At 36.2% G+C, this 25,512-nt stretch overlaps 1 protein-coding gene across 5 annotated transcripts; it reads right to left on the bottom strand.

The window, feature by feature from the left end:
- Positions 1-660: 660 nt before the first annotated feature.
- LOC111506693 (esterase FE4) lies at positions 661-24,755 on the bottom strand. 5 transcript variants are annotated; one of them, XM_023161857.2, is made up of 7 exons: positions 24,623-24,755; positions 14,851-15,049; positions 12,525-12,662; positions 10,689-11,225; positions 5,865-6,197; positions 1,850-2,000; positions 661-1,090 (listed from the first exon to the last, which is right to left on the bottom strand). In XM_023161857.2, the coding sequence occupies exons 2-7, from the start codon at positions 14,983-14,985 to the stop codon at positions 780-782; spliced, it is 1,605 nt and encodes a 534-aa protein (XP_023017625.2). In that variant the 5' UTR covers positions 14,986-15,049; positions 24,623-24,755; the 3' UTR covers positions 661-779. The 5 variants fall into 5 exon arrangements, with proteins under 5 accessions (XP_023017625.2, XP_023017626.2, XP_023017623.2 ...); XM_023161858.2 differs by having other exon boundaries at positions 24,636-24,755; XM_023161855.2 differs by having other exon boundaries at positions 24,587-24,745.
- Positions 24,756-25,512: the final 757 nt, after the last annotated feature.

Genomic DNA, 25,512 nt, shown 5'->3' with positions numbered 1-25,512 from the left:
CTTCATTTTAGATATGATGCAGTCGATAACGAGAATGAAGTTATTAGTTGATGCCAAGTCAACATGATCGATGTTACTTTTCATCTACTTTTGACCAAAATTATTGTAATGTCTTTTTGGTGGAAAAATGAGTTTGAGAGTTTTAACCTCATCAAGAAGTATTATGTCAATATATAAGATTTAAAATTTAAATTACTAACATTTCAATTCAAAGCGATTCTGGACATTCTGAAGCATTTCCGCTGTAATGCACAAATATTGCATTGACGTGAATCATCTGGAGATTCTAGTCGACTTTCATCAGTCGTAGCCTATAAGTAACTTCAATAATCTAACGTGCCCAAATCGGGTGACCTTAGAGGCCATTCCACTGATATGTTTCAACCGATCCAGCTGCCAGGAAAGATCGTGTTTGAATAATGTCCAAAAGAAAGGTGGGCAATCTTGTTGAAGTGCACACTTATTCTCACTTTGTTCAATAATGTCTGTCAGTGTCCATGTCAATATCGATAATGTCACTGACTGAAATCTCAATAATTTATTATTCCTACTTCCATGGTAAGATAGCTAAAACGTGATTTATTTTTTTATCCATGGATAGTGTTATTAATTTTCATCAAGAAACGAGTCAGTTCATTCATGAACATTGAAGCACAAGCATTGAATTTCAAATCATATATATAATCAATATCATTCCCGTGAATATTACCATTTGGAAAACTAATGAAGAAAGTTCCCAAACAATGACAAATTAACAAATTATATAAAACTAAAAAATCTCATTGGGGTTCGGAGAACGTTGGTGAATACATTTCAAAAAGTTCATTCCACACTTTCAGTCTATCTCTTTCTGGATCAATATGCATGTTGAGTTCCTCCCCAATATCCAAGATATGCATTTCGTCTTTCTCCACTGGATTCCAAAGAATGTTCAAGTCATTTCCATCCGGAGTTGGGTTTCCATATTTGGCGAAATCCGTCCATAGTTTTACAAATCTTCGTACTGAGACCTCCTCTAATCCATTTTTTTCAAGCTCCATACAATTTTTCACTTTGAAAAGATAACCCACTTCGTCTGCATGAGAAGCACCTGAAATTAAATTGAAATTTCAGAAGGAATGTTGACAATCCAACTCCTTTCTAATTTGATAGTGAGTATATAATAATTTGGTTCGATTTCTGAGGATTGTTCTTCATTTGTATATACTCATATAATCACAGTGAAGATGTTTCTGAAAGGATGGAAAAATTTTTCTCGAAGGTATAGAATAAAAGTCATTTTTATGAAGAAAATGTGAGTTTCATATCGATTTTTTATGGGTTTTGTCACAATTCACAATCTGAGATATCTAAAGATTGCAATGGAGAACTTTTCACATCTGTACGAAAGGAAAACTTTTCACTTCACCCCGATACATTACTACGTGAATTCAAAGTATTTTTCACACATAAAAACATTCTGTTTTCCAGTTAATCGTCGTGATAAATGATTCTGATCACCTAAAAATGAGCTAAGAAATTATAGAGATACTAATCTACTGTATTTTTCTTCCACTTTCATTGAATAAAAAGGAGCCTAGTAAGCAGTTTGTTGAAATGGAGAAAATTAATTCTTGTATTATTTCTATGAATTTGGGAGCTCTGCGGGGGCCCGTTTTAGGTCCAATACTATTTTTATTTTTCGTGAATGATTTGGAAAATTAAATCACAGCCAAATCATCGACTGTGTAAGTTCATCATAGTATACAGTATCAAATTGGTTTGATTCAGGCCTAAAACAATGTGATGAAGTTTTTCAATAGTTGAGAAACTGAAATGAGACTTCTGGATACAGGCATACAAAACTCACCAGGTAAATGATCTAGTTTGTTCTTCTTCTTCAAATAATTGAGGCCGGCATCTAGCGACATTCGATATAAATAAACTGGATGTTCCTGACTTCTTGCATGCATTTTCGCACATTTAGTGATCCCATAGACGAAATAGAAATCTGTAATGAACTAACATAATTTATGATGAATATCTGAAAACTTGAACAGGCTTTGGTGAAAATACTTCGAATATTTGTTTCAGTTATCATTACTTTGAAATTGTACACTTTATTAGTGATAAAGTGTACAATTTCAAAGTGTACAATTGTTGTAAATAAATTCATGCATAATAATGAGCAGGGTAGACAAAGCTCTCCATTTGTTATCAAAACACACAAATACACTAAAATGTATCGCTCATTTTCATTTTTCATTACTGCAAAGAAAAATATATTTGCGTTTCCAAAAATGCCTTCAATCATTCAAGTGTATATTATAACCCTTTCCTAGACTTCTCCATTAATGCTTCAGGCGCTATACTGATAATGACGCATATCTCGTGACGTCACATTAGCTTTCGACAAACTCGCAGTTTCAAAGTAGTGTGCCTTGGTAACAGTAATTGCTGTCGCTTTGAAATTTTTGCCATTGTATTATGCATAACAAGCACTATCAAGATATATAAAAAATTTACAAAATTAGATTCGACTGTTCTCTTTTGTGATAGACATAGCTCTATTGAACAGATTCTTTTAAAAAATCGGAACGGTAAAAAACAGTAATTTCAATTACGTTCACGGTAACTTACAAAATTGTCAATAGTTCATATCGCTCTCAATTTTGTACCAATAGTTCCTAGAGTAAAGAAACTGTCAAGCCATATATCTGAAGTGTAAGGTAGGGTTTGTGGAGTTAAGGCATGTCTACACCGTAACGTGAGAGACATGGCCTACTATGAGATTTGGTAACTTTTTATAGTTCAAGCAAAATATACTCGTCTTGGCAATACAATGGTGGGGAGCTATACATTCAATGTTGCCAAACTGTATAACTCCAATTCTGATGACATAAAAATGACAAGGCCAAAAAATATGTTTGAAATAAATGAGAAAGCAAATTCATTTTTAATCTTCAATTTCTACTTCAACTTGATAGCAGTATCGTTGATTGTTTGTTAACTGAAGCACAATTCATATCGATCACCGGCAAAAATGCATTGGATCGGGTGTGAAAAAGATCTTTCCTTGTGATAATTTATGTTATATCATTTAAGTGAGATTAACGTCATTATCAGTGGCATTTCAATATGTACTATGGAAACTTAGCAAACGATTGTTCATCTCTGTTTATGATCAACTGAATATACTCTGAACTTCACCCATTCCAAATGATATTTGTTTCATATTGTAATATCCTGGAATGAGGACGACATTATCATTTATCATTACCATTATATCATTTCGTTCGGTAAGTTGCGTGCGGCAGTGTTCAAGAATCAGAATGAATATCATTCTATCAAACCTTCAACTTGTCTTACAAATAAATTATCAATCTCCAGAAGGGTAATTTTCTAAATGTGCTGGAATGCGTATTTTTTATTGGTAACGACTTTTTTGGAAGATCGCCCTCCTTATTTTAAGGAATAGTGGGAAAAAATACAGAAATATTAATTTTTTTGTGTGCTAATCGTAGCTCACATAACAAAGTTCAGCTTTCTACGACTTCAAGAAGTACTCTGAGTATGATAATGAAAACAGTGAATGAATGAATGACGAAATATTTTTTAGATACTAATAATAAATGAACATTCAAAATTTCCTATGTTCAGTAAGTTCTCTCTTTAAATACATATGGGTAAGCTCGAATGTATTCAAAATCAAGTGATATTATTTATTGATCACCAATGAATTTACATGTTATATTGGTTTCTTTGCTTGAATTGTCTACATGATATGTACATAATAATAATAATAATGTTTATTCATAAATAGCGAAAAAAATACAGATCTTCTATTGTTACAAAATCAAATGTCTTAGTAATATGAGGCTTAGAATAAACAAAAATCCACCGAAGGTGATATTATCAGCTTGTGTGTGGTGACATATTATTCTGGTGTCGACGAATCAAATGTAATACAGTCAAATTAATGGAAAAGAAAACAATGGTAAAAATGAGATTATAGGTTAACCAACAGAATGTGTTTTCAACTAGGTTGAGAGTTTCGAATATAGCTTAATTATAAAAAGAGCAGTAGACGAAAGTTGGAACAAAAATGGCTTAAGAAAAGTTCAAACAATATAATTTTTTTTCAAGGAAATAATACTATATGATAATATCAAAAATTTCATAAAAATAAAATTACTATTCAGGACCTCATAACGATAAGATTGAGAGTATTCACAGAATATATGAATTGTAACTTTAATTTGTTGTGAAATAAGGATAATTAGTACAAAAGAATCGTTTTAGACGTTATAGTTACATCATAATTTAATCATGAAATATGGGGCAAGCGCGATCATCAAAATCAGGAAAGTATAACTTGTGTTGATATGATAATGGCATGCCTCAGATTTCCACAGAAAAATCTGACAGAACGAGTGTGTGAAAGAAATTATTATCAATCATAGTATGTATTTTTTATATCGACTAATCGATGTGTTGAAATTCTTGATTTTGAAGTCAGCCATAATTTCAGCTTCTTCTTGAACAGAGATAATGAGTTTAGTTGTTTCAGTTCATTTGGTAGATAGTTGTATATCTTTGGCCCAAGAAACATGCTAGATTTCTGGGTTATAGTTTTAGTCACATGTGGAACTGAAATGTTAAATTTTTTTGACCTTGTGGAGTAGGAATAGTCTAGAAATATTTTGCTCCGATTTTTTTTTGGTCAACAGCAAGTGTTAAATGAAATATTGGTTTTACATCTAATATATTGCCAAGCTTTAAAGGTCATCTGATGGGTAGGTAATTGGTTTTCTAAATATTATTTTCAAAATCCATTTTTGAATTATTTCAACATTCTTTATAATGTTATTATATGCCCCTCCCCAAGCTATTATGCCATATCTCAGTTGGGATTCCACTAATGCGCAGTACAGCATTAAGAGATGTTTTTCTTCAAGAATGTTTCTTAAATATTTGAATTTAGACAATAGGCTTCTAATTTTTTGCACTAATGTGTAAGTTCCATTTTAAATGATTGTTTATCATCACACCGAGATATTCTATTTCTGTAGCTTGTGTGATTTTCACGATGCTGTTTTCACCTCTGATTTCAAGGGGTTGAATACTGGGTAAGTTTTTGTTATTCACTGAAAAGGCTAAGTATTTTGTTTTAGAAAAATTTATAATCAATAATTTGAAATTGAGCCAGTCAATGATGGTTTTAAAGTCATTTTGTGCTTTAGTGATGAGCGAGTTCCAGTTTTCGGCCTCATAAAAAACTGCTGTGTCGTCTGCATAGCTTATAATTGTCCCATCAGTTTGGCGATTAAACAGGTTATTGAGATATACTGTAAAAAGAATTGGACCAAGTATGGTACCTTGAGGTACCCCAAACTTCATCACTTCATAGTTACTTAAAGTATTACCTACTTTGACACTGCTTTCTCTCACTCAAGTAACTTTTAATGAGAGTTAAACACGTTCCACGAATACCTAAATCTTCTAAAGCGTTCAGGAGTTTATTATGACTGACAGTATCGAACGCCTTGGCCAGATCAACGAATATGCAGAGGCACGGTTTACTACTATCAAATGATTTATAAACTTGCGTAGTTAATTCCTGTGTTGACCTGGCCTCTCTAAATCCAAACTGTCTAGATGAGAGGAGATTATATTTCTCAAAAAAATCTGTTAAACTTCTCTTCAAAATATATTCTAGAATTTTAGTTATACCAGTGATTAGAGAAATCGGTCTATAATTTATGCATTTCAATTTTTCTCCTTTTTTAAAAATGGGTTTAATAACTGTCGTCTTTAAAAATTTAGGCCAATATCCTGTCGTTAGTATTTTATTGATGATGATGATGTATATTTTATTGAAGTACCTGGAATATTTCGGTGATATCACCCATCCGGAAATAAAAATCCGTTAACTTTTTACTCATCGTTCCCAAGGTTGGGTTGTTCATATCAAGATTCAGAAAGTATGATAGAAGACTTTCCACATTCGTGCGTAGATTGTTTCCACTCAGAAGTCTTCTAGCGAGAATGCAGAAGGTCTTTTGTTCTCCAAACAGCAGGCCTTCGCCAGAATTGTATCCAATCATAATTGGCATCTTATGGTAATTTCCAGAAGTGATCAGTTCTTCGGGGTGGGTCGTGATGATTGCAGTGGGATTAGGTTTTTCTAGCACTGGAGCGATCATTTTCAGTTTTCCCTAAAATTAAAAAATACAATCCCCTGGAGGGAAGAACTTTTGCTAGTCTAAACATTATGGCCGCTGAAATTTAAATAATTTATCGTCAGATTAGCACTGTCAATGAAAAACTTGGTCTTTAAAATGTGACAATACAAGGAAAAATTAGATGAATTTCAATTTTTCCTGAAAAATATTTATTTTTTCATTAATTTCTATTTTGTTTCCGTCAAAGTATTCCCCCTCAGATGTAATACACTTGTGTCAGCGTCAGTATTTCGATTCCTTATCCTCAATCGTCGCAAAAAGCCATCCTTTCATGGGTCTTTTCAATCTTGGGTACAGAAAAAATTGCAGAAATCCAAATCTGGTGAATAAGGTGGCTAACGTATGAGTACAAAGTTGTTTTTGTCAAAAAAATCATGAACAAGCAATAACAAGCGTGCAGGCGCATTATTGTGATGTAAAAGCGGCGCACAATTTCAAGATGATACTCCTCATTGACCATATGTATGTGTGGCAAGAACTCCTGGTGCACTACTCCACGGTAAGAGGAGAGATCAGTGAGCAAAGCCTTGACAATCGATTCAAGTTGGCCTACATTGAGACGATTGTTCTTTTGTTTCGATTCCATAACCATATACCTATGATTCGTCATCAATTATGACCTTTTTGAGCAAATCTGGATCGCGGTTAACGTCTTTCCAGAATTCCTGAGCAATGCTCATGCAACGGTTTTGTTGGTCAAAATTCAGCTATTTCGGAAGGAACTTCGCTGCCGCTGGCATAAACCAACCGTGATGCCCACATCCTCAGCAACAGTTTCTTCACTACTTTGGTTCAATCTCAGCCATAGGAATCGTCTTCAAATTGATAGGGGTATAGTTTTAGGAGAGTTTAGTTTCGCAAAGAGTTTATTCTGAACTCAATTGCTTTGTTCCTTCCTTTAGAAGTTTTTCACATCCTTGTATAAAGATGGGGAAGTAGAAAGCCCAAAAGTGTTTTTTCCCAGAAACTAATTTCCCCTTAAATTTATATATAGTATTGTCACATTCTAAGGACGAAGTACTTCATTAACAGCGATGGTCTGACAGTATAATGTTCAACTTTGAGGTTTTTCCTCACAATATAGTAGTTTTCAATGGAAACAATCAAACTTTTATACCCACATATGTGAAATTTCACATTGAAACATTACAATATTATATTTTGTTCGATTGATGACCTATTTATTTTGTAGAAATGCATATCGAATATAGGATAACAAAAATAGCTTTTGTCTGACTTCTATTGAGATTTTTATTTGTTACAATCAATTTTGATTTTTTGAACCATTTTCAAGTAAACTGCTGTATTTTTCACAAACAAATTCCGTAAAATAAAATTAAATGGTGAATGTGCTTTAATGCTTTTAGACTTTGCTCGGTAGGAGCCAAGAGCTTTCAAAGCCGCTTGACTGTCCGAGAATATTTTCATTGACTTGTGTATGAGGTTGGAATCTCTCGACAGATGGAAGACTTCAAGAATGTTTCTTGTATTCTCTTTTTATTATGAAATTGTATTTTTTCTTCTGAATTTGTCTAGCCTTTCAATAGAGTCCTGGTAAATAGCTCTAAATTTTATCTAGCACCTTCTCCGTATGCATGTTGCTCTACTGAACTGATTCGTTGGGTGGCCGAATGGAATGGTGAATGCATCTTAGAACTTTTCAACGCCTGAGTTTCACTAGTTCGGACTTCCATTGTCTACTATATAAAATGATTTGAAATCCCTGAAACAACCTGAAACAACCTGAAACAACCTCGCAAGGAAGAGAAGCCGTCACAACCAGTGCTTGCACTTCCCTACATCAGAGGATTATCGGAGAGGATAAGAAGAATTGGTTCCAAGTACAACATTAGAACCTGTTTCAGATCCGGTAACACTATCCGTAGCAGCCTCACGAAAACCAGGCCCCCAAACGCGGACTGCGATTCCAAGAATTGCATTTACCGGATACCCTGTGAGTGCGGAAAATCCTATATTGGTGAAACTAAGAGGCCATTGAATGTTCGCATTGCCGAGCACAAGAAGCACACACAGCGAGGAGAAACCAGCAAATCAGGAATAGCAGACCATGTTTGGACCCATCAACACAACATCGAGTGGTCCCAAGCTGGGATCTTGCACAGAGAGGAACATTGGTTCAGGAGAAAATTCAAGGAAGCCGCATACATGTTGTCCAACAACGTATTCAGCCAGGCCAGCGTAGATATACGAAACATATGGAAACCCATCATCAAACGAAAAATGACCAACTCCCGCCAAAACGGTCATCTCTCACGGAATCAGTGAAGCGGAAAATGGAAAGTAGAGAAAGTGAAAGTATTTCAACGACCTATAAAATAGTCATCTCTCGGAGGAATCAGTCCAGTCATCACCCGAAGACGATTGTAGATACCAACAATCGAAACGTCGTGAACTAACGTGACTTGGAATCTCTACACTTTTTATTTTTTATTATTTTCTTTTTTCATTCCTTCAATTTTATTTATTCAATTATTAGATTTTTACTTGTAGGTTATTTCACTATCATTTCATTTCAGGTTTATTATTGCTTAATATAATTGTTATTTTCAACTATTCTTTTTTAATTATTCTTTTTTACTTGTTTCAGGGATTTCAAATCATTTTATATAGTAGACAATGGAAGTCCGAACTAGTGAAACTCATCACGAAACATTGTCAATCACCTTCAAACAAACGTTTTCAACGCCTGTTTGGAAAGAAGATATTTTTCTGAAGTGTGGAAGCGAAATTGTGAATATCATAGAAGGATAGAATTCCCTGACCCATCAGCTTGCTGACTGACATGTGACGAATGTTGGACAGGCTTTTTAATAGGAGGATTTAGGTATGGTGCGAAAGGGAGTTGAACTTATCTCCAGACCAGTTTGGTTTTAGAGAAGGAATGGATATGTGATAGCTGCAGAGAAAATGGTAAAGAGAATAAAATATAACAGGAGAGGAAGGAGGAACAGTCTAGTTGTGGCGTTGGATCTGTCCAACGTCTTCAATACTGCGTAGGCACCGGCGATTGAGAGATGCATGACACGAATGGAAATGCCGGAAACTTGGAAAAAGATATGTATGAGTTTCGTGGGAAAAAGAACAGTCACATCTGGAAAGGTCTCTAAAACGATAAACAGGAAATGTATACAGGGTTATAGAATATGACCGACCGACTATGGTTGATTGTGATGGAAGTATGGTTTTAACGGATGAGAAGCATTGAAATAAGGCAAGGCATTGGCATAAACTGGGTACGAGTGCAGGCCTACTAGCTGGCCATCATTGAGGGGGGCGCCGTCAGCAGCATAGATGATGAATTGAATCTGGTCTGGAACGAATATGAAGCGTGGAAGAAAAATATGTGGCTGGGGTACAACTTCAGGAAAACATGTACATATTGGCCAGAAGGCATGAAAGACCACCGGCCAAACGAATGAATGAGAGGGAGATCGAAATCAAAATGAGTGTGAGATACGTGGGAATTGTGGTGGACTCTGGATTACTATTCATAGATCACCACAAGGAGGTGGTCGCCTGGTTTGCACCGGGCGACTATTTCTTTTGTGTTTAGAACGTCAGATGGTTTTAATGTAGACCAATCATCAGTTGAAAGGGATCCGGTACAGCCCTGGTGTCGCCCTTAGCTGACCTGGGTTTTGATGATAGCGAGGAGGATATTTGTTCACTTCTTACTGATTACTCTCGTACTATATACGATCATTGATGTTACTATTCCTTCGCGTATTTCAGCAAAAATAATTTGATGAACTCTATTTATTCCTCCCCAGAATCAGAACGAAGAAAAATAAACTCATAGAGATCCAAACGGATATAGAAATCGACGACTATCCTTCGTATTCCATCAACAAATGCGCAGTCAGTTTATGCTGTGCACTCAGTTTATGCTGCCCACTCTGTAATCTGTTCAATAAATCTATACAGTCTGATATATTCTTAGAGGTTTAGAAAACGAATATTCTTGTCCTAATTCTTCAAAAACTCTGGCAATAAAAGTTCAATTCCAGATGAAACCAGTTCACAAAAACAAAGAGTTCGTTGATCACACATCAGACAGTGTTGTTCTGACCTGTCGTAGGTTTCATCTATAATTTTAGGCCAAATCGCGGATGCAATTCTGGACTCAGTTGGCCTCAAAGGACAATCTTGATTGCGTATCGACGATGACATCCTCCTTTATGAAGACGCCAACTGAAGGAACATCAGAAGACTCAATTTATGAATACGAGTCTCTCTAGGGCACTCCATTGTAAGGCCAAGCTTCTATATCGACCAACGAATGAGAACTTCTCTTTTTTTCAGAGAAATGATAACTGATCGATATCAAAAAATTAAATATATAAACAACATTTAGGATAAATTCATGTAACCTAAAATACAAGTGACCCATAAGACTTGGTACTCTGACACAAACTATTAGAAAAAATAATTGAAAACACTCACGTAGAAATATTTCACTTGTTCGAAAACAACTTCTTCAACCGGCAGACTGTTCAAAATTTCCAGAACCTCTTTCTCAGTGTTTGCTTTTTTTCCCATTGATTCAATGAAATCAAAGACCTGCTGACCGGCTCCGAGAGACCAATGATTCAGTGCAACCCCACTCTGCAGAATCACCTTGTGGAAAAGACCTTCGTCACATTGAGATAGCAAATGAAAATGTACAGAACAGCTTCCAGCACTGTTTCCGAAGAGAGTCACGTTATCAGGATCACCACCGAAGTGCTTTATGTTCCTCTGGACCCATTTCAAAGCCAGTGTTTGGTCCTTGAGTCCAGCATTCCCAGGAACGTCCAACGAAGTATCTTCTAGTTTCAAAAATCCCAATAATCCCAGGCGGTAATTGACAACTACCAAGACGATATCCTTTGTTAACAGGAAATCTGGCCCAAACATATCGGGATCGTTGGATCCCGTGACGAAGGCTCCTCCGTGGATCCATACCATCACGGGTTTCAGTTCCTTCTCCTTATCGAAAAGCTGAAAATATTTCGTTCATTTCAGAATCGCTTGAACATTTCGTTATAAAAGTGGCTAAGTTTATTAAATTTGCAGTCCTAATAATTGTTCATCGACCAATATTGAAAAAAAAAATAGTTTTGAGAAGTAAAATTTCTTGTGAGGAGTTGTTATTACTCTGATACCTTATATATTTTTTACTTCCACTTTCAGCTGATTTTAATACATTTTCATATAATGGTGACAACCAAATCATTTTGCACGGCGCCATTAAATCGTTTCTGAGCTGAAATTTGAAACGAACCTATAATTCTTCGAAGCCGACATTTCTGAGAAAAACAATGAGGAGCTACTTTGGTTTAACCAAAAATGGAAGCAAACTGAACATTTTCTAACCATACGATCAACAGACAAGACCCCCAAAAGCTTTTCTTTCTTATATTTATTGAGTTACCAACAAAGTAAGCTGATTTCTGCAGATGCACGATATAAGAACAGTATTCACAGCCAACAATCAAATTTTCACCTTTTTACGAACACCTGAAGACACGATACCTAATAAGACACTGGCAGATACGAAATACCATGTTCCATCTGCTTCAGAACTCACATCGGCCAGACCGACAGAAGAGTCTCCAACAGCGTCTATGAACATGAGCTTGCTGTCAGTGAATCAAATCAAACCTCATTCCTCTTCGAACATCATCATTGAACAGGCACACAATAAGCTTTGAAAACACCATAATCATTGCAATTGGAAAAACTCTCCAGGCCAGGATGATTCGAGAAGCTATTAAAATTGGAACATACCTACCAGAGTTTGTGGACTCACAGTCGACCAGAAAATGGCAAATGAGACTTTGCCGAAACGCTGTGGAATAATCCTTGTGGGAATCACAAACACAGAACACTAATCGGAGCTCAAAAAACAGCTCATAATACGTTGTCCATATGATTATAGTGACGGCATATTCAATTTGGAAAAATGGCTCCCCCACCACCATTTGGAATGTAAATTCATATCCCATCAAAGAATCTGAAAAAGTCTACAGGTTTCTTTTCGAAAGTTTTGATTAGGTTTCATTTCCGCTTGAACTGAAATAGGTTTCAGCATTAAAAATATCGGCTCCGATAAACTATATCCTTGTTTCGATTTGAAAAATAACTGAATTCGATGTCACCGTATGTCAAAACGTTTGAACACGTTTTAAGAAACAAACACGCACATAATGAATATTAGTTTAGAATTATCCACTTGATTTATAAGAGATCAAATGACCTCTGAAAAGGAGTTGAAATTAAAAAAAAATTGAATCTCACCTCCCTTGTGAAGACGTTGAGGTTCAAACAATCTTCAACTCCTTTGGTTGTTCCTGGTTTGGACCCTATTTGGCAACAGATGTTCCCTGCTTCGGTAGCTTTTCTGATTCCCATCCACGGTTGGACAGGCTGTGGAGCCTGGAATGGATCAGGTTTTCATTTGAGATTCATATCAAAAATCGCACAAAAAGTGAAGCTTGTCTTCACACTACTGAAAAAAATTATTACTTTTCTGACCACCTACAACTGCAGTTCAAGACCGATTTTTGGTCTTAACCGCAAGAAGACAACCGACAATCACAGCACCTGAGTTGGTTAACGTGTTGCAGCAGACGCACCAGGTAACCATTGGTCGTGATACTGTCAGAAATCGACTGCATGAAGCAGATCTCCACAACAGAAGGCCACTTAGATGTCCACCTTTGTCGAGAGGCAATCGCGGTAGAAGATTAGAGTGGTGTCAAGAACATCAAAACTGAGATGCAAATGATTGGGCCACAGTTTTGTTTACAGACGAATCCAGATTTGGATTTCATCCAGATTCTCGTCGAGTAAGACTGTGGAGACGACCTGGAAATAATGAACGTTTGAGACACGTCCAGGAAGTCCACACATACAGAGGTGGTACAGTAATGCTATGGGGCGGAATCATGATCGGCGGTAGAACCGATCTCGTTTTTCCAAATCGCTCCCTCACAGCTCGACAGTACCTCGACACCATTCTTCTACCTATCGTCCGTCCATTTGCTGGTGCTGTTGGTGAAAACTTCCACCTAATGCACGATAATGCTCGTCCACATGTCGCGCATCTAGTGACTGACTGGCTCACCAACGAAGGAGTTGATGTATTGCCATGGCCAGCACAATCACCGGACCTGAATCCCATCGAGCATGTGTGGGACATTCTTCAACGAAGAATTACTCCGCATATGGGGAACATTCACACAACGTTTCAATTGAGAAAGCTTTTAATCGCTGAATGGGCAAATGTACCTCAACAAGACATTGACAATCTCATTTTGTCGATGCACGATAGATGTAGGGCCTTAATAAACCAGCGTGGAGGTCATACTTTGTACTGATTCCAATTTTTTTTGTATTATGATTTTTTTTCGGGATGCCAAAGAAGAGCCATATTTTTTTTAGTTTTGCTTATATGCGCGCTCAGTATTTTTGACCATTTAATAAATTTTGTTGTAAGTTACATTCGTTTAATAATCACCTGTCAACTTTTTTTTCCCTAAAGCGATCTAAAAAAAAATTATTGCCATTTTTAAAAATATCCCTAGACTTTTCCGATGTGTGTATATACAAATGAACTATTAAATGAATTATCGAAATGTCAGAACATATCCATGCTAATATTTGTTAATGATTGTAAATAATAATTGCTGCTTCATGTATTTTTCTGTTTTGTGTTTTATCATTATTAGCTTCAGCATGGCCATAACACATACAAGCAATATTCATATTGCTTCCGTGTTGCCACTGTTTATTCACATTTGTACTTTATTATGTAAAACTTTTCGGTTTTCTGCGAATAAACATTATTATTTTTATTATTATTATTATTATTATTATTATTATCATATGCAGAGACTCGGACTGTCGGAAGACAGGGTGTGTCGCCTCTGTTTGGAAAATGCTGAAACAGCAGAGCACATACTTTGTGCCTGCCCCACTGGGGACCCAATCAGGTTTTTAGAGTTCGGCAGAGCCGTACTCTCATCATCTGACCTGAAAGACTACCCACCATACAAACTAATCAGCTTCGTTAAGAATCTGGGTTTATTTGATCAAGTGTGAATAGGTATGAGCTACAATAAACCCTTGCGGATTGCGGTGTAGGGTCAAATAGACCCACTCACTTTGGATCTAATATAATCCAACTCAATATTGAAATGGGTATGAAATCATTTACAGCATGAAATATTACTGAAGAAATCAAATGAGAAACATGACAGAATATAAGAAATATGACTCAGGGAGTCAGTGTTGATTATTTATTTCCAGATATATATTATTTGTTTTTTACTACAATTATTTCTCCATCCTGAACAGAAGTTTTTTTTTTCTTCAATACATTAGCTTAGTCCGCTTTAATGAAAGGTTGTTTCTAAATGTTTTCTCATCATTACTTAATTCGATGCCTTTCAGTTTGTAAGTCTCCCATGAATTTCTGCTGATGTATCATAATCACTACCTCTGCAGTGTATCATCATAAATAAAAAAATGAAATCAAAATGAAATGAAATGAACAAAATCGCAGATATTGTGCGATTCACCTAATTACCACATAATTCAGGTATCTTTATTCAACACTCACCTTGAATCTAAGTTCCCCCACTGGAGGCTTTCCGTATGGAATCCCAAGAAATGACAAAAAAGTCTCCCCATCTATGTTAGTTCTGGTGGATCCTTCTAATTTTCCTTCAGTAATTTCCACAACTGGAGAATCCATGTCAACCTTGGTAATGTTTTCCGCTCTACATGCTTGTTTCACTACAGCCTATCTCCACTTTCCGCTGATGATAAAAACATAATGAACCAATTTGAATAACTTGATGTTATATGCTAATTATTTCAAGTATAACTGCCGGAACCGATTTTCAATTATTGGAACACACTTGTGTGTCCCAGTACGAGGAATGACGCTCTGAAAGAATTCTATTTTCAATTATCGGAAATCATCCACTATATGTTGATGATAGAAACTAACTTGCATTGACGAGTGGCCAAACAGCCCGAAACCGGTCTGCAAGTGTGTTCCAATATTTTAAAATCGATTGCGGCAGTAGTATCGCCAACAGCATATGCAGGAATAACTTCAGTGAATAATGCTGCACTGACTCTTGTCGGATATAATCCAACGCCCTCCGTGGTATTTGCTAGGGGAGTAGTTTTTTTCTGATAAGTGTCAGTTCATAACATACAGTGTAGGTAAGTCGAGACTGGCCAGAACAAATTGTTTTTTTAGATAACTTCTCATTTTTATTTCTGGCACTCCATTGGCCCTGACTCATTATTTTCACAATGTATGCTACCGTTCACCCACATGAAAAACAATGAATATCTATGGAAAGTCTGGGAAAATCGATTAGTGCCTTTTCTCTATTGAATAAAAACTTTCTTGGACAATTCATTCATGAGGTTTATTCATTATACCACTTAGAAAACATTGGATTGATAGATATTCGGTTTTGATTTTTTTTTTATTTCAATGTTTTTTCTCTGAAAAATTAAACTGAATCAGTAGAGAATATACTGGAGTGTAATAAAGGGCAAACTGAAAAATTCTCCCGAAAATTTACTGCGTAATATGAACCACTGAGGTCCAATCACTAACTCACTTGACGTAAACTAACATAACTTACACTGGTCCGCTTCTTAAATACACTCTGATCGTATCCGTCAAGACGACATAGCCATCCCCACCTCTCAGTTACATGCACCAACTCAATCTCTAGGTTGGACACATTAACGGATGCCGATACGAACAGACAGCGTTGCGCGTTGCGTACAGGACGAATGTCGAGACAGGTGAGGACATACCGATGAATACGCATTACTCAGCCATACGCCGTGGAGTGCACATCTCGCTCTCCTACTGCTGAACGGTTGCAGCTGTCACACCACTAACTTGGTGGGCTCACACCGATGGAACATTCATTATTTGGAGGATCTTTGAAGTATGCAGACGTATGTTTGTATTCAGACATGCACATGATAAACCCTGTACCTTGCCTGCTGTGACGTCACACTGCTTGGTGGACTCACACCGATGGAACATTCATTACTTGGATGATCTTTGAAATATGCCCCAACAACCAAATGCAATTACGTCATTACGTCACACACACACAAAATCTCGAAAAAATCCTGAATGGTCCATGCACCCGACACTTCAAGATCACATCACGTTGATTTCACTAAACCAACAAAAATAAGCAATTAATACGTCATAGTGGTGGGGGGAGGCCGAGAATCAGCTGTAAACAATCAGTCGTAAATTTCGTTAACGAATTGAATGATCTATAGAGACAAATTGAAATTTACTAATCTCTTTTGGATGGTTGAAATTTCAGAAAATTATTTCTTTCTGTTCCCATAACTGAATACCTGTTTACGTCAAGGTACTTTTACAAGTGAATTGCTTGAGTTTGAGAAAGAGATTAATTAAAAAAAACTTTGAACATAAATTCCATTCGATTTGTGGCCTCAGTGGCTCATATTACGTGGTTACTTTTCCGGAAAAGTTTTCAGTTTCCCCTTTATCACACTTTAGCAGGTTCCCTATTGATTTAGTTTCGTTCAACTTTCAGAATGTGGAAGGCTTAATGACCAAAAAGCCGAGAAATTCATCCATTACCTAATGATTGGGTTATATGAGAAAGTTGAGATTGAGATAAAGTCAACAATAACCTTTTATTAGTAATTTAGCTAGGAGAGTTCCAGCTCAAAATTCCGTGTATTTTCTTATGGCGCTTCTTTCTGGACCTTTTTGGACCTCACGGAAGGGATAAAGGTCAGCGCCTCGTCTCTGCCAGACGTCCATTATGTGTAAACTGAGCTTTAGCCTTCAAAGCACACTTCAGACCAACCCTTCCGCATGAAGTGGGCCAGAATGAAGCGCCATAAGAAAATACATGGGCTGGAACTCTCCTAGCTCCTAGCTGAACTACTTATATTATATGCCAAAAATTATGTTTTACCATTAGTATTTATTCTTTGAAATGATAAATTTCGTAATTACATACACCTAATTTGATTCAAATATATGTAAATGATATAGTTTATTGAAAGCACTGACTAAAACTGGCATTTCAGTCATCTTCTGATGTGTTTCCAATATATCAATTTTATGCCAAAGGTCCCAATTCTACCTCTCATGTAAATACGAGTTTTATGGTCGGAAAAGTTGTAGCTGGAGAACATTTTTCATCAATTGGTTACTTTCGTTACAATATTAACGACTTGAATTGAACATAATAATACGATTGCAATGAAAAATTCCATATGTTTTGAGAGAAAACCAAAAAGCCAATTCAGTTCGTGTTAGCAATCTTGTGAAAATTATAGTGTTTCCTTTTAAAATATTCAGTTCAAGTCTCTCCAAGTCTCTCGTATATTTCATACTGTTAAACCAATTGTGACGTGGCTAAGAGCGTGTCTAGTCCCACCGACTTTTCGCGAATATTCGATGTTCGCTGCCGTTCCAGATGTGGCGAGAATAATGCCACCTGCTACGGCCTTCGATTGTCAAATATAAACACTATCCACTCACCTATCAAGAAAGTCAAGTGGAAGTGACAGTGCGATACGCAGAGCGATCTTGTAAGGCGCATAATATTCGAAGATTAAGTTAAAGTGTTTTGTTGTAAGTGAAATAAAGTTTAGTTTCATTATTATACAGTGTAGTCAATTATTAGTAAACCCACGGGAAAACACGTTACAATACTTTGAGTACTATTTGTATGGAATTGGCTCCGATTCATATTCGATTCTGTACCAATAAGATTTTTCATCGTTTTACATTGTTTCACTTCCATAGTAGCTGCATTCATGATAAAAGTGAGATGCAATATATTTTATCGTTCTATAATAAAAAGCGAAGTTAGCACAGCTTGGCAAATCTAGCTATACCTCTCAATATTGGATGCGCAGTAGATCAGCCGGCGAAGTGGAGCGAGAGCTCATCAAAATCGAAAAACTCGTGTAGCACAGAAAGTGGGGAAATCATTCTGTGTGGTGAACTGTGAGTCATTTGTTGTCTTTGAAAATACTTTTCACCAGAGAACTGGTTCTCAGTGGAAAAAGCAGAGGAATTGTGAACAACGTATTAAGATCAATGCTAGCTACAGCAACGGCAGATGGAAAAAGTATTTCTCTATTTTGAAGAAACAACTCAAAAAACTCAAAAAGTTCAATAATTCGGAGAGAAAACCTGAATCCCACTAGTTCTGCTAGCGAATTCCATTTTTTTCAGTTTGACTTTTACCGATATCATCAGTTCTAGAATATCAAAAATTTCAGTCAAGGTTATAATGTATGTTATATAACTACAGAGTTAATAGCCATGATTTTTTCAATGGTTGTTTAATATCTCGTCGAGGGCAATTGCGATTGTACCAGTGCAGTACTTACTGTCGGGAATCCAATATAGTTCAGTTGAAATACGCGTTAAATAGCGATAAAAATATGACCTACACAAAATTTAACTTTATTAATTTGAACAAATGTCGCATTCCCGAAAGTTTTTCAGCAATATCAGTTTAAAGTGGACAAGATGGAATTTATAAGCTTGATTATCCGGAGTGTACTAGTGTTTACGTGGGACAATGTGGCCTAAATTTCTCAATGTGCTATGATGGGCATGAAAGGTCCTAGGTAAAAGTGATTTGATGTTTTCAAACAATTAATTGGAATGCAAACACAAGTTCCTCAATCTAAACGATATGGAAATTTTTCACTATGCAAACAAGTGTTGGTAACTCAATTATTTGAAACCTTAGAAAATGCATAAGCATTGCGGATGCAACCTACTGAATGACCAAATTGACCTGGTCTAGTGTACCCATTTTTGTCACAGGTAAAAAAATTTCACCACCGTCTTTTATTACCCACAATGATGTATCGGCTAACAATTTTGGATTTATTTATATTTTAATCCGAAAAAAAAACAAAATGAACTTAAAAAATTATTTCGATTTCTCCTTACTCCATTCAATAATAATGAATGAACGAATTCCAGATGTGACTGGCGAAATTTAATCGTCACCCAATAATATAGTCTATGAAATCAATTCGAAGAGCTCAATAGAATCTGTGATGCACTGTTTGGAACCTTTGGTGTGGTAATAAATATTACTGGAGTTTTATCCCAACACCAAGCCGTTATTTCAACACCTCAACACGTGTTTCGATCACCAAGTGATCATCTTCAAGAGTAAGATTGAACTAAATATACACACAATGTTATCCTTATTCATAACATTGATACCTCTGCTAGGTACCTACGTCTTAACTGTTCTTGAATTAATTTTACAATGTGTCCTTACGTAATAGTCAAGTGAATCTAATAATTGATATATCATTTCAACAAGCTATATATTATACTATTAGGTATTGATCAATCATTGTTATTCATAATATTATTATCTACACTCTTCGGCATCTAGATGCCTGTTATTAACTTGTCAAACTAATCCTAATGAACTAAAGTCTATGAAATGGTTTTGTTGCAGAATATGATGGACGACTACTGATTTTTGTGGTCTTCCATATTTTGGGTGTTCTGAGTGTTCTTCATTTCTTATTTCATAAGTTCTTTTCGTCCGTTCATAATATTTTGCATCGTTATTTTGCATAATATTTTGCATTTCGTTAATTTCAGAATTTTTCGGATTATTGACTTTGTCCTTTGGATTTCCCAAAAGACCCTTGTATGACTTGTATTGAACACCACCTTCATACCTTGTTTCTCGTAAATCTTTCCAAAAGTCTTCGTGTATTGGTGGTACGGAACTGAGATATATTTTTCTTGGTTTTCGTCGTTTCTAAAAGTCGAGATTTTGTTCATTCTCAACCTGAAGTTTTTCTTTCTTATACCCCTCGAGAAGCCTTACTGACTGCTATTTCCTGTATTGTCCGTTTTTCTTTTGTGAACCTCTCATGTGTGAGAGAAAAAGTCAAAAGACAATGCACACGAAAATTCAGCCCAGGACAGTACGTTTGTTATATGAACCATTGCTGCCAAATATTTACCCATAATAAATATCCCACTAGTAGCACAAAGAAAGAAGACATTCTTGAAGTCGTGATGAGTAAAAATATGGAAATTCCAGAAAAGGTTATGAAACAAAAAACTTCAATAAATAATATGTAATCGACAAAATATGCGAACAGAAAAAAAGTACAATGTAAAAATGTAAAATATAAACTAATACGCTACGTAATGTTTCTGCAGCACACAACTATATAACATTATAAAATACTATAGGATATAGTATTAAAATTAAACTTGTTACTACCTTATGTAAACAATTACCAACTTAAATTCTTCAATAATTGTTTAAAACGACCATAAGAGACACCAAAAATACTGATGTTTTTGTCATCTACTAACTTAAGGGGTTCTTTCCAAGGGTGTATGTTTGCTATAATTTGTATGATGGAAGGGTATATGAAATAAATTACTGTGTCTAAGATTCCTGTTTGGAACATGAATGTTGACAGATTCAAGTAATTCAGGACAAGTTATTAGTGCATTGAGCAGCTTGAATGCATAGCATAGATCTGCATGAATTCTTCTGGTTTGCAATAGTTTTAGCCCCATTTCTTGTAATATACTCGAATAGTCATGGTAATGTATTTGAAGATCCAACTTGAAAGAACAAAATCTCAAAAATTTGTTTTGCACAGTTTCTAGAAATACACAGTGCACTTTGTAAAATGAAGACCAAATGATACATGCATATTCTAACTTAGACACCACTAGAGCTAAATAAATCCTTTTTAATGCTTCAGTGGAAAATCCTGAACATTGACGTAAAATAAGACCCAGTGTTTTGGATGATTTCAGACTCACTTGGTCCATATGGTTCACAAATTTGAGTTGTTCGTCAAAAATGACCCCCAAATCTTTTATGGAGGAAGTGTATTCTGAGTGCTGATCATTTATGTTATATGATGTATCGAATATCCTACGAACTCTTGAGAAAGTAATACAATGGCATTTATTTACATTGCGAAATAAGTTATTTGTAACACACCATTCATAAACTTTATCTAGATCATCTTGCAAGAGAATTTAGTCATTGTATGACTTTATCGGTCTGAAAAGCTTCAGATCATCCGCAAACATTAAAAATTCACTGTTCTCAAAACAGCATCCTATGTCATTCACAAAAATATTGAATAACAGGGAAAACAATATGATCCTTGTGGCACTCCAGATATTAATAATATATCACTCGATTTGCATCCACCAATTTTAACCTGATATGAACGACCAGCCAAAAAACTACCAAACCAATTCACCAAATGTTCTGTAAAACCGAAATTTCCGATCTTCTTCAATAGAATATTGTGATTCATTCTGTCAAATGCCTTGGAGAAGTCAGTGTATATGGCATTCATCTGACCTCTACCCTCCAAGACATATTTTTTGCTCGTATATGGGAATATTGGAAACAGTCGACTTATTTCGAAAAAAACCATGTTGGTTATTGATCAATCTTTCTCTACATGAAAAGTTAAGTTGATCTGAAATTATGCTGTCAAGTAATTTTGGAATAGATGACTGGCTGCACATACTTCGATAATTTTGTATATTTTCCTTGTCACCCAATTTGAAAATTGGAATAATGAAGCTGTGTTTCCAACAATTTGCATAAACTGCCTGATCTGAGGAATTCTTGAAAAGAAGGTACAGAGGATGAGTTATGGAGTATGCTTTAGAAAAATATTTGGAATTCCGATAGGACCTGAACTGAGTTTAGGGGGAATTTTGAAATTTTCTGGAAAATCATCGAAGCTGATATACTGGGATTAGAAATATATGAGTTAATATTCAAACAAGGGTGATCGTCAAACTCACCATGAGAATTGTCGTAAACTGTTGAGAAATATTCAGCAGAACATTCTGCAATTTGTTCCTTTTATTTGTTGCAATAGAATTTTCATAATACATTGTAGATGGCAAACTACCATGAGATTTCTTGTCATAAATGAACTGCCAAAAATATTTTGGATTTGAATTGAGTGTGGCATCAACTCCTTGTATATAATTTTCATAACAAATTTTTGAATGAGTTTTGTAAGCACTTCTCAAGTCAGAGAAGACTTTATAATCTTGATCACTCCTGCTGAGGAGTGATCAAGATTATCAAGATTTTGTGGGCTAATTTTTTCTGCTTCACCAAGTATTTTAGATCTGCATTGAACCATTTGGGAAAAGTGGACGTTTTGAATCTTTTCACAGGTACAAACAAGGCTATTGCCGTATTCAAAATGTGAAAACCCAAATTCAGATTCAAGCTGTGAAATTCCATATAATTAATCTTAAGTTTTTAGTCAATTTTCATGTAAGTACAAACTTGTTTTTGGCATTACTCTTCACTGCTAAGAAAAAAAATCCGTATAGGTTCATGAAAATAAAAAAAAGTATACCACGCTACCTATGCCAAAGGAACTGCCGACGTTCAGTAACTATTTAGTTTTTGTGCCATTCGCAATTACTTCGTATATACTATACGTTTATTTATTTTATCTTATTATTTTTATTTATATTCATTTATGTTTCTCACGCTTTTACATTTTATTTCATGTATATCAACTGCCTATACAAATTGTATCTGTGAAAAATGAAATATTGTTTAATTTTTTCTAACGAAGTCCGAGCGGTTGCGTCGAGGCATAAAACAACACTGGTAGTGCTGAAGGTGATAATAGAGCACTGTCAGGGCCGTGTTATATCAACGTAAATAATAATAATAATATTAACAGATATTTAATTCGTTGTGGGGAACGAGAAGTGCAGAATTATTTGGAACTACTCGTTCCCCACCCTCAGACTCATGCAAGCTAATAAGCCTGATGTAGTCCTTCTCGACCACCAGAGTAAGACGATATTTGTCGTGGAGTTTTCAGCTCCTGGCAAGATGAATATAATCCGAAAAGAAGAGGAAAAACGGATAAAATGTCAATTTTTTCACTTCGAACTCCGCAGACTCTATCCAGACCACTCTGACAAGATGGTTGTTCTGATTATTGGAGTCCTTGGTAGAATGATGCCCTCACTACTCTAGAATCTTGAAATCATAACGGCTTGCCGCACTAAGGCAGAAATCTTAGCCGGACAGATGCAGAAGACTGTCATTCTTGGCTCACGGCGCTATCCAGGACACATGATTCTCGGACCCAATGATCACTTACCCCACGGTGTGGGGAGTGGTCGTTGGTTGATAATGCTGACGCGCTCTCCTGAATGTATCGGGGCTTCGGGGGACAGGGCCTGACCAGCGCAAACTACGGTTGAAAAAATATTCCTCCATTTTATCATTTGAATGCAGAAGGGTTACATGAATGTGTTGTGTTGAAGTACTCTCACCCGACCTGAGTGAGATCATCCTGGTGTTGCAGCAAGAGGCTGTTATGCAGGTCTTTTGCTGAATGGGTTTCAACTCGGTAACAGAATTGTGGTCACCTTGTTCGGTCTCAAAAACGAAACAAACTCCATCTCAAGGGTTGCCTTAAAAAGACTTGCTCCAATTTCTGCTTTCTCATGGTCGCGAACCATGCAGAAAAAGAAAAACTTCACAGTTTCTTCACTCCATCCCGAAGATCAAGCTTGTCGGGTCCTGTTCCGATAGCCTGGATACATTTGGGAGGGGCAGCGTCGGCATCATCCACCAATAACCATCCCACACCGTAGGATAAGTGAACATTGGGTCCAAGAATCGTTTGTCCTGACAGCCTTTCACATTTCTAAGGCCAAGATTTCTGCCTTGATACAGCAAATCGGCTTCACCATTGACTCCAATAATCAGAACTAAGATCTCAACAAGAGTGGTCTGGATAGAGTCTGCGGAGCTCGATGACAGAATTTCGATATATGATTCGTCTCTCCTCCTCGTTTCGGACGATATTCATCTCTCCCAGAGCTGAATACTTCACGACGAATATCGGGTTGGTCTGATAGCCGAGAAGAACTACATCAGTCTAATCAGCTTGTATGAGCCTGAGGGCGGGGAAAAAGTAGTTCCGAAAAATTTGGCACTTCACATTCTCCACAACAGAGTTAATATCCCTCGAAGCGTAAGGCAACACTAGTGTCTTGTCAATACCGTAGGTATTATTGAGAATATTATCACTTTCAAATCTTATTTGGGAATACTGTATAACCCTACAAAATTCTTCAACCAAAAAATATGTCTGTGATAGAATGAAAACTTTCAGCTTTATGCGTTAGATGGCCCGCCCTGAAGAAATAATAACTCATTTGATAAAATATTCTGTAATACGAAACACCCACTTTCAAAATTATTTTATTATCGAAATACCTTGACCCAAGAATCATATATAAACACTAAACTCACTGTCAACACTCACTAAGTGGTGAAACAAGTTACTAGTTAAATTTATTTTAATTACTCCTCAGTTGATTGTTTGAAGTTCTAGGTGAACGCGATATTACGACATGAATTCGTTTATTCAAATTGTACGTGATAGTACCAGCCTTGCTTTTATTCGATGACTTCAGAAAATTTTTGGGAGTTTCAGAAGAAAGGATTGATACTGGGTGAATCAAATAAAAACGATACTTTTTTGTAATTTATTTTTATTTTAAACGCAAAAAAATATAGTTTATTTTTCTACATAATCTCCTGATTTGGAAACACATTTTTTTCAGCGGATAGGCAGCTTTCCAATTCCTTCCACGTGGAAATATGCAGGTCGTGTTTGCATATTTCCACGTAGGCTTCAACCTCATCATCACTATCGAATCTTTGGCCTCTCAATGCTTCCTTGAGAGGGCCAAACACATGAAAGTCACAGGGTGACAGGTCTGGACTGTAAGGAGGGTGTTCCAATGTTTCTCACCCCAGTTGCTCCAATTTTTTCCTAGTCAAGACTGCTGTATGGGGGCGAGCATTGTCATGGAGAAGAACCACCTCCCTGATCGATAGGTCTCTTCTTTCGCGGCGATATGCAAGTTGGACCTCACTCAGAACGTCGCAGTACTAGGCCGTATTAAATGTCTTGCGCTCGTGCAATAATCGAGATACAGCCGACAAACGTGACTTGGCTTTCACTGGTGCAGATTCTCCTTGTTTTCTCCACTCCATACTCGCTTGTTTAGACTCTGGGGTGTAGTGGTGAACCCATGTTTCATCACAGGTGATAATGTGAGTGAGAAATTGATTGATACAATTTCTGGTCAGCTATGAGAAGGCGAGGAACCCACCTAGCGCACACCTTACAGTAC

The sequence above is a fragment of the Leptinotarsa decemlineata genome, unplaced genomic scaffold (assembly GCF_025532065.1).
Source record: "Leptinotarsa decemlineata unplaced genomic scaffold, Ldec_3_MD MMD2_tig00026328_RagTag_RagTag, whole genome shotgun sequence".
NCBI lineage: Eukaryota > Metazoa > Arthropoda > Insecta > Coleoptera > Chrysomelidae > Leptinotarsa > Leptinotarsa decemlineata.
Note: the sequence above shows the minus strand (reverse complement) of the source record. Positions and strands in the feature narration are given on the sequence as shown.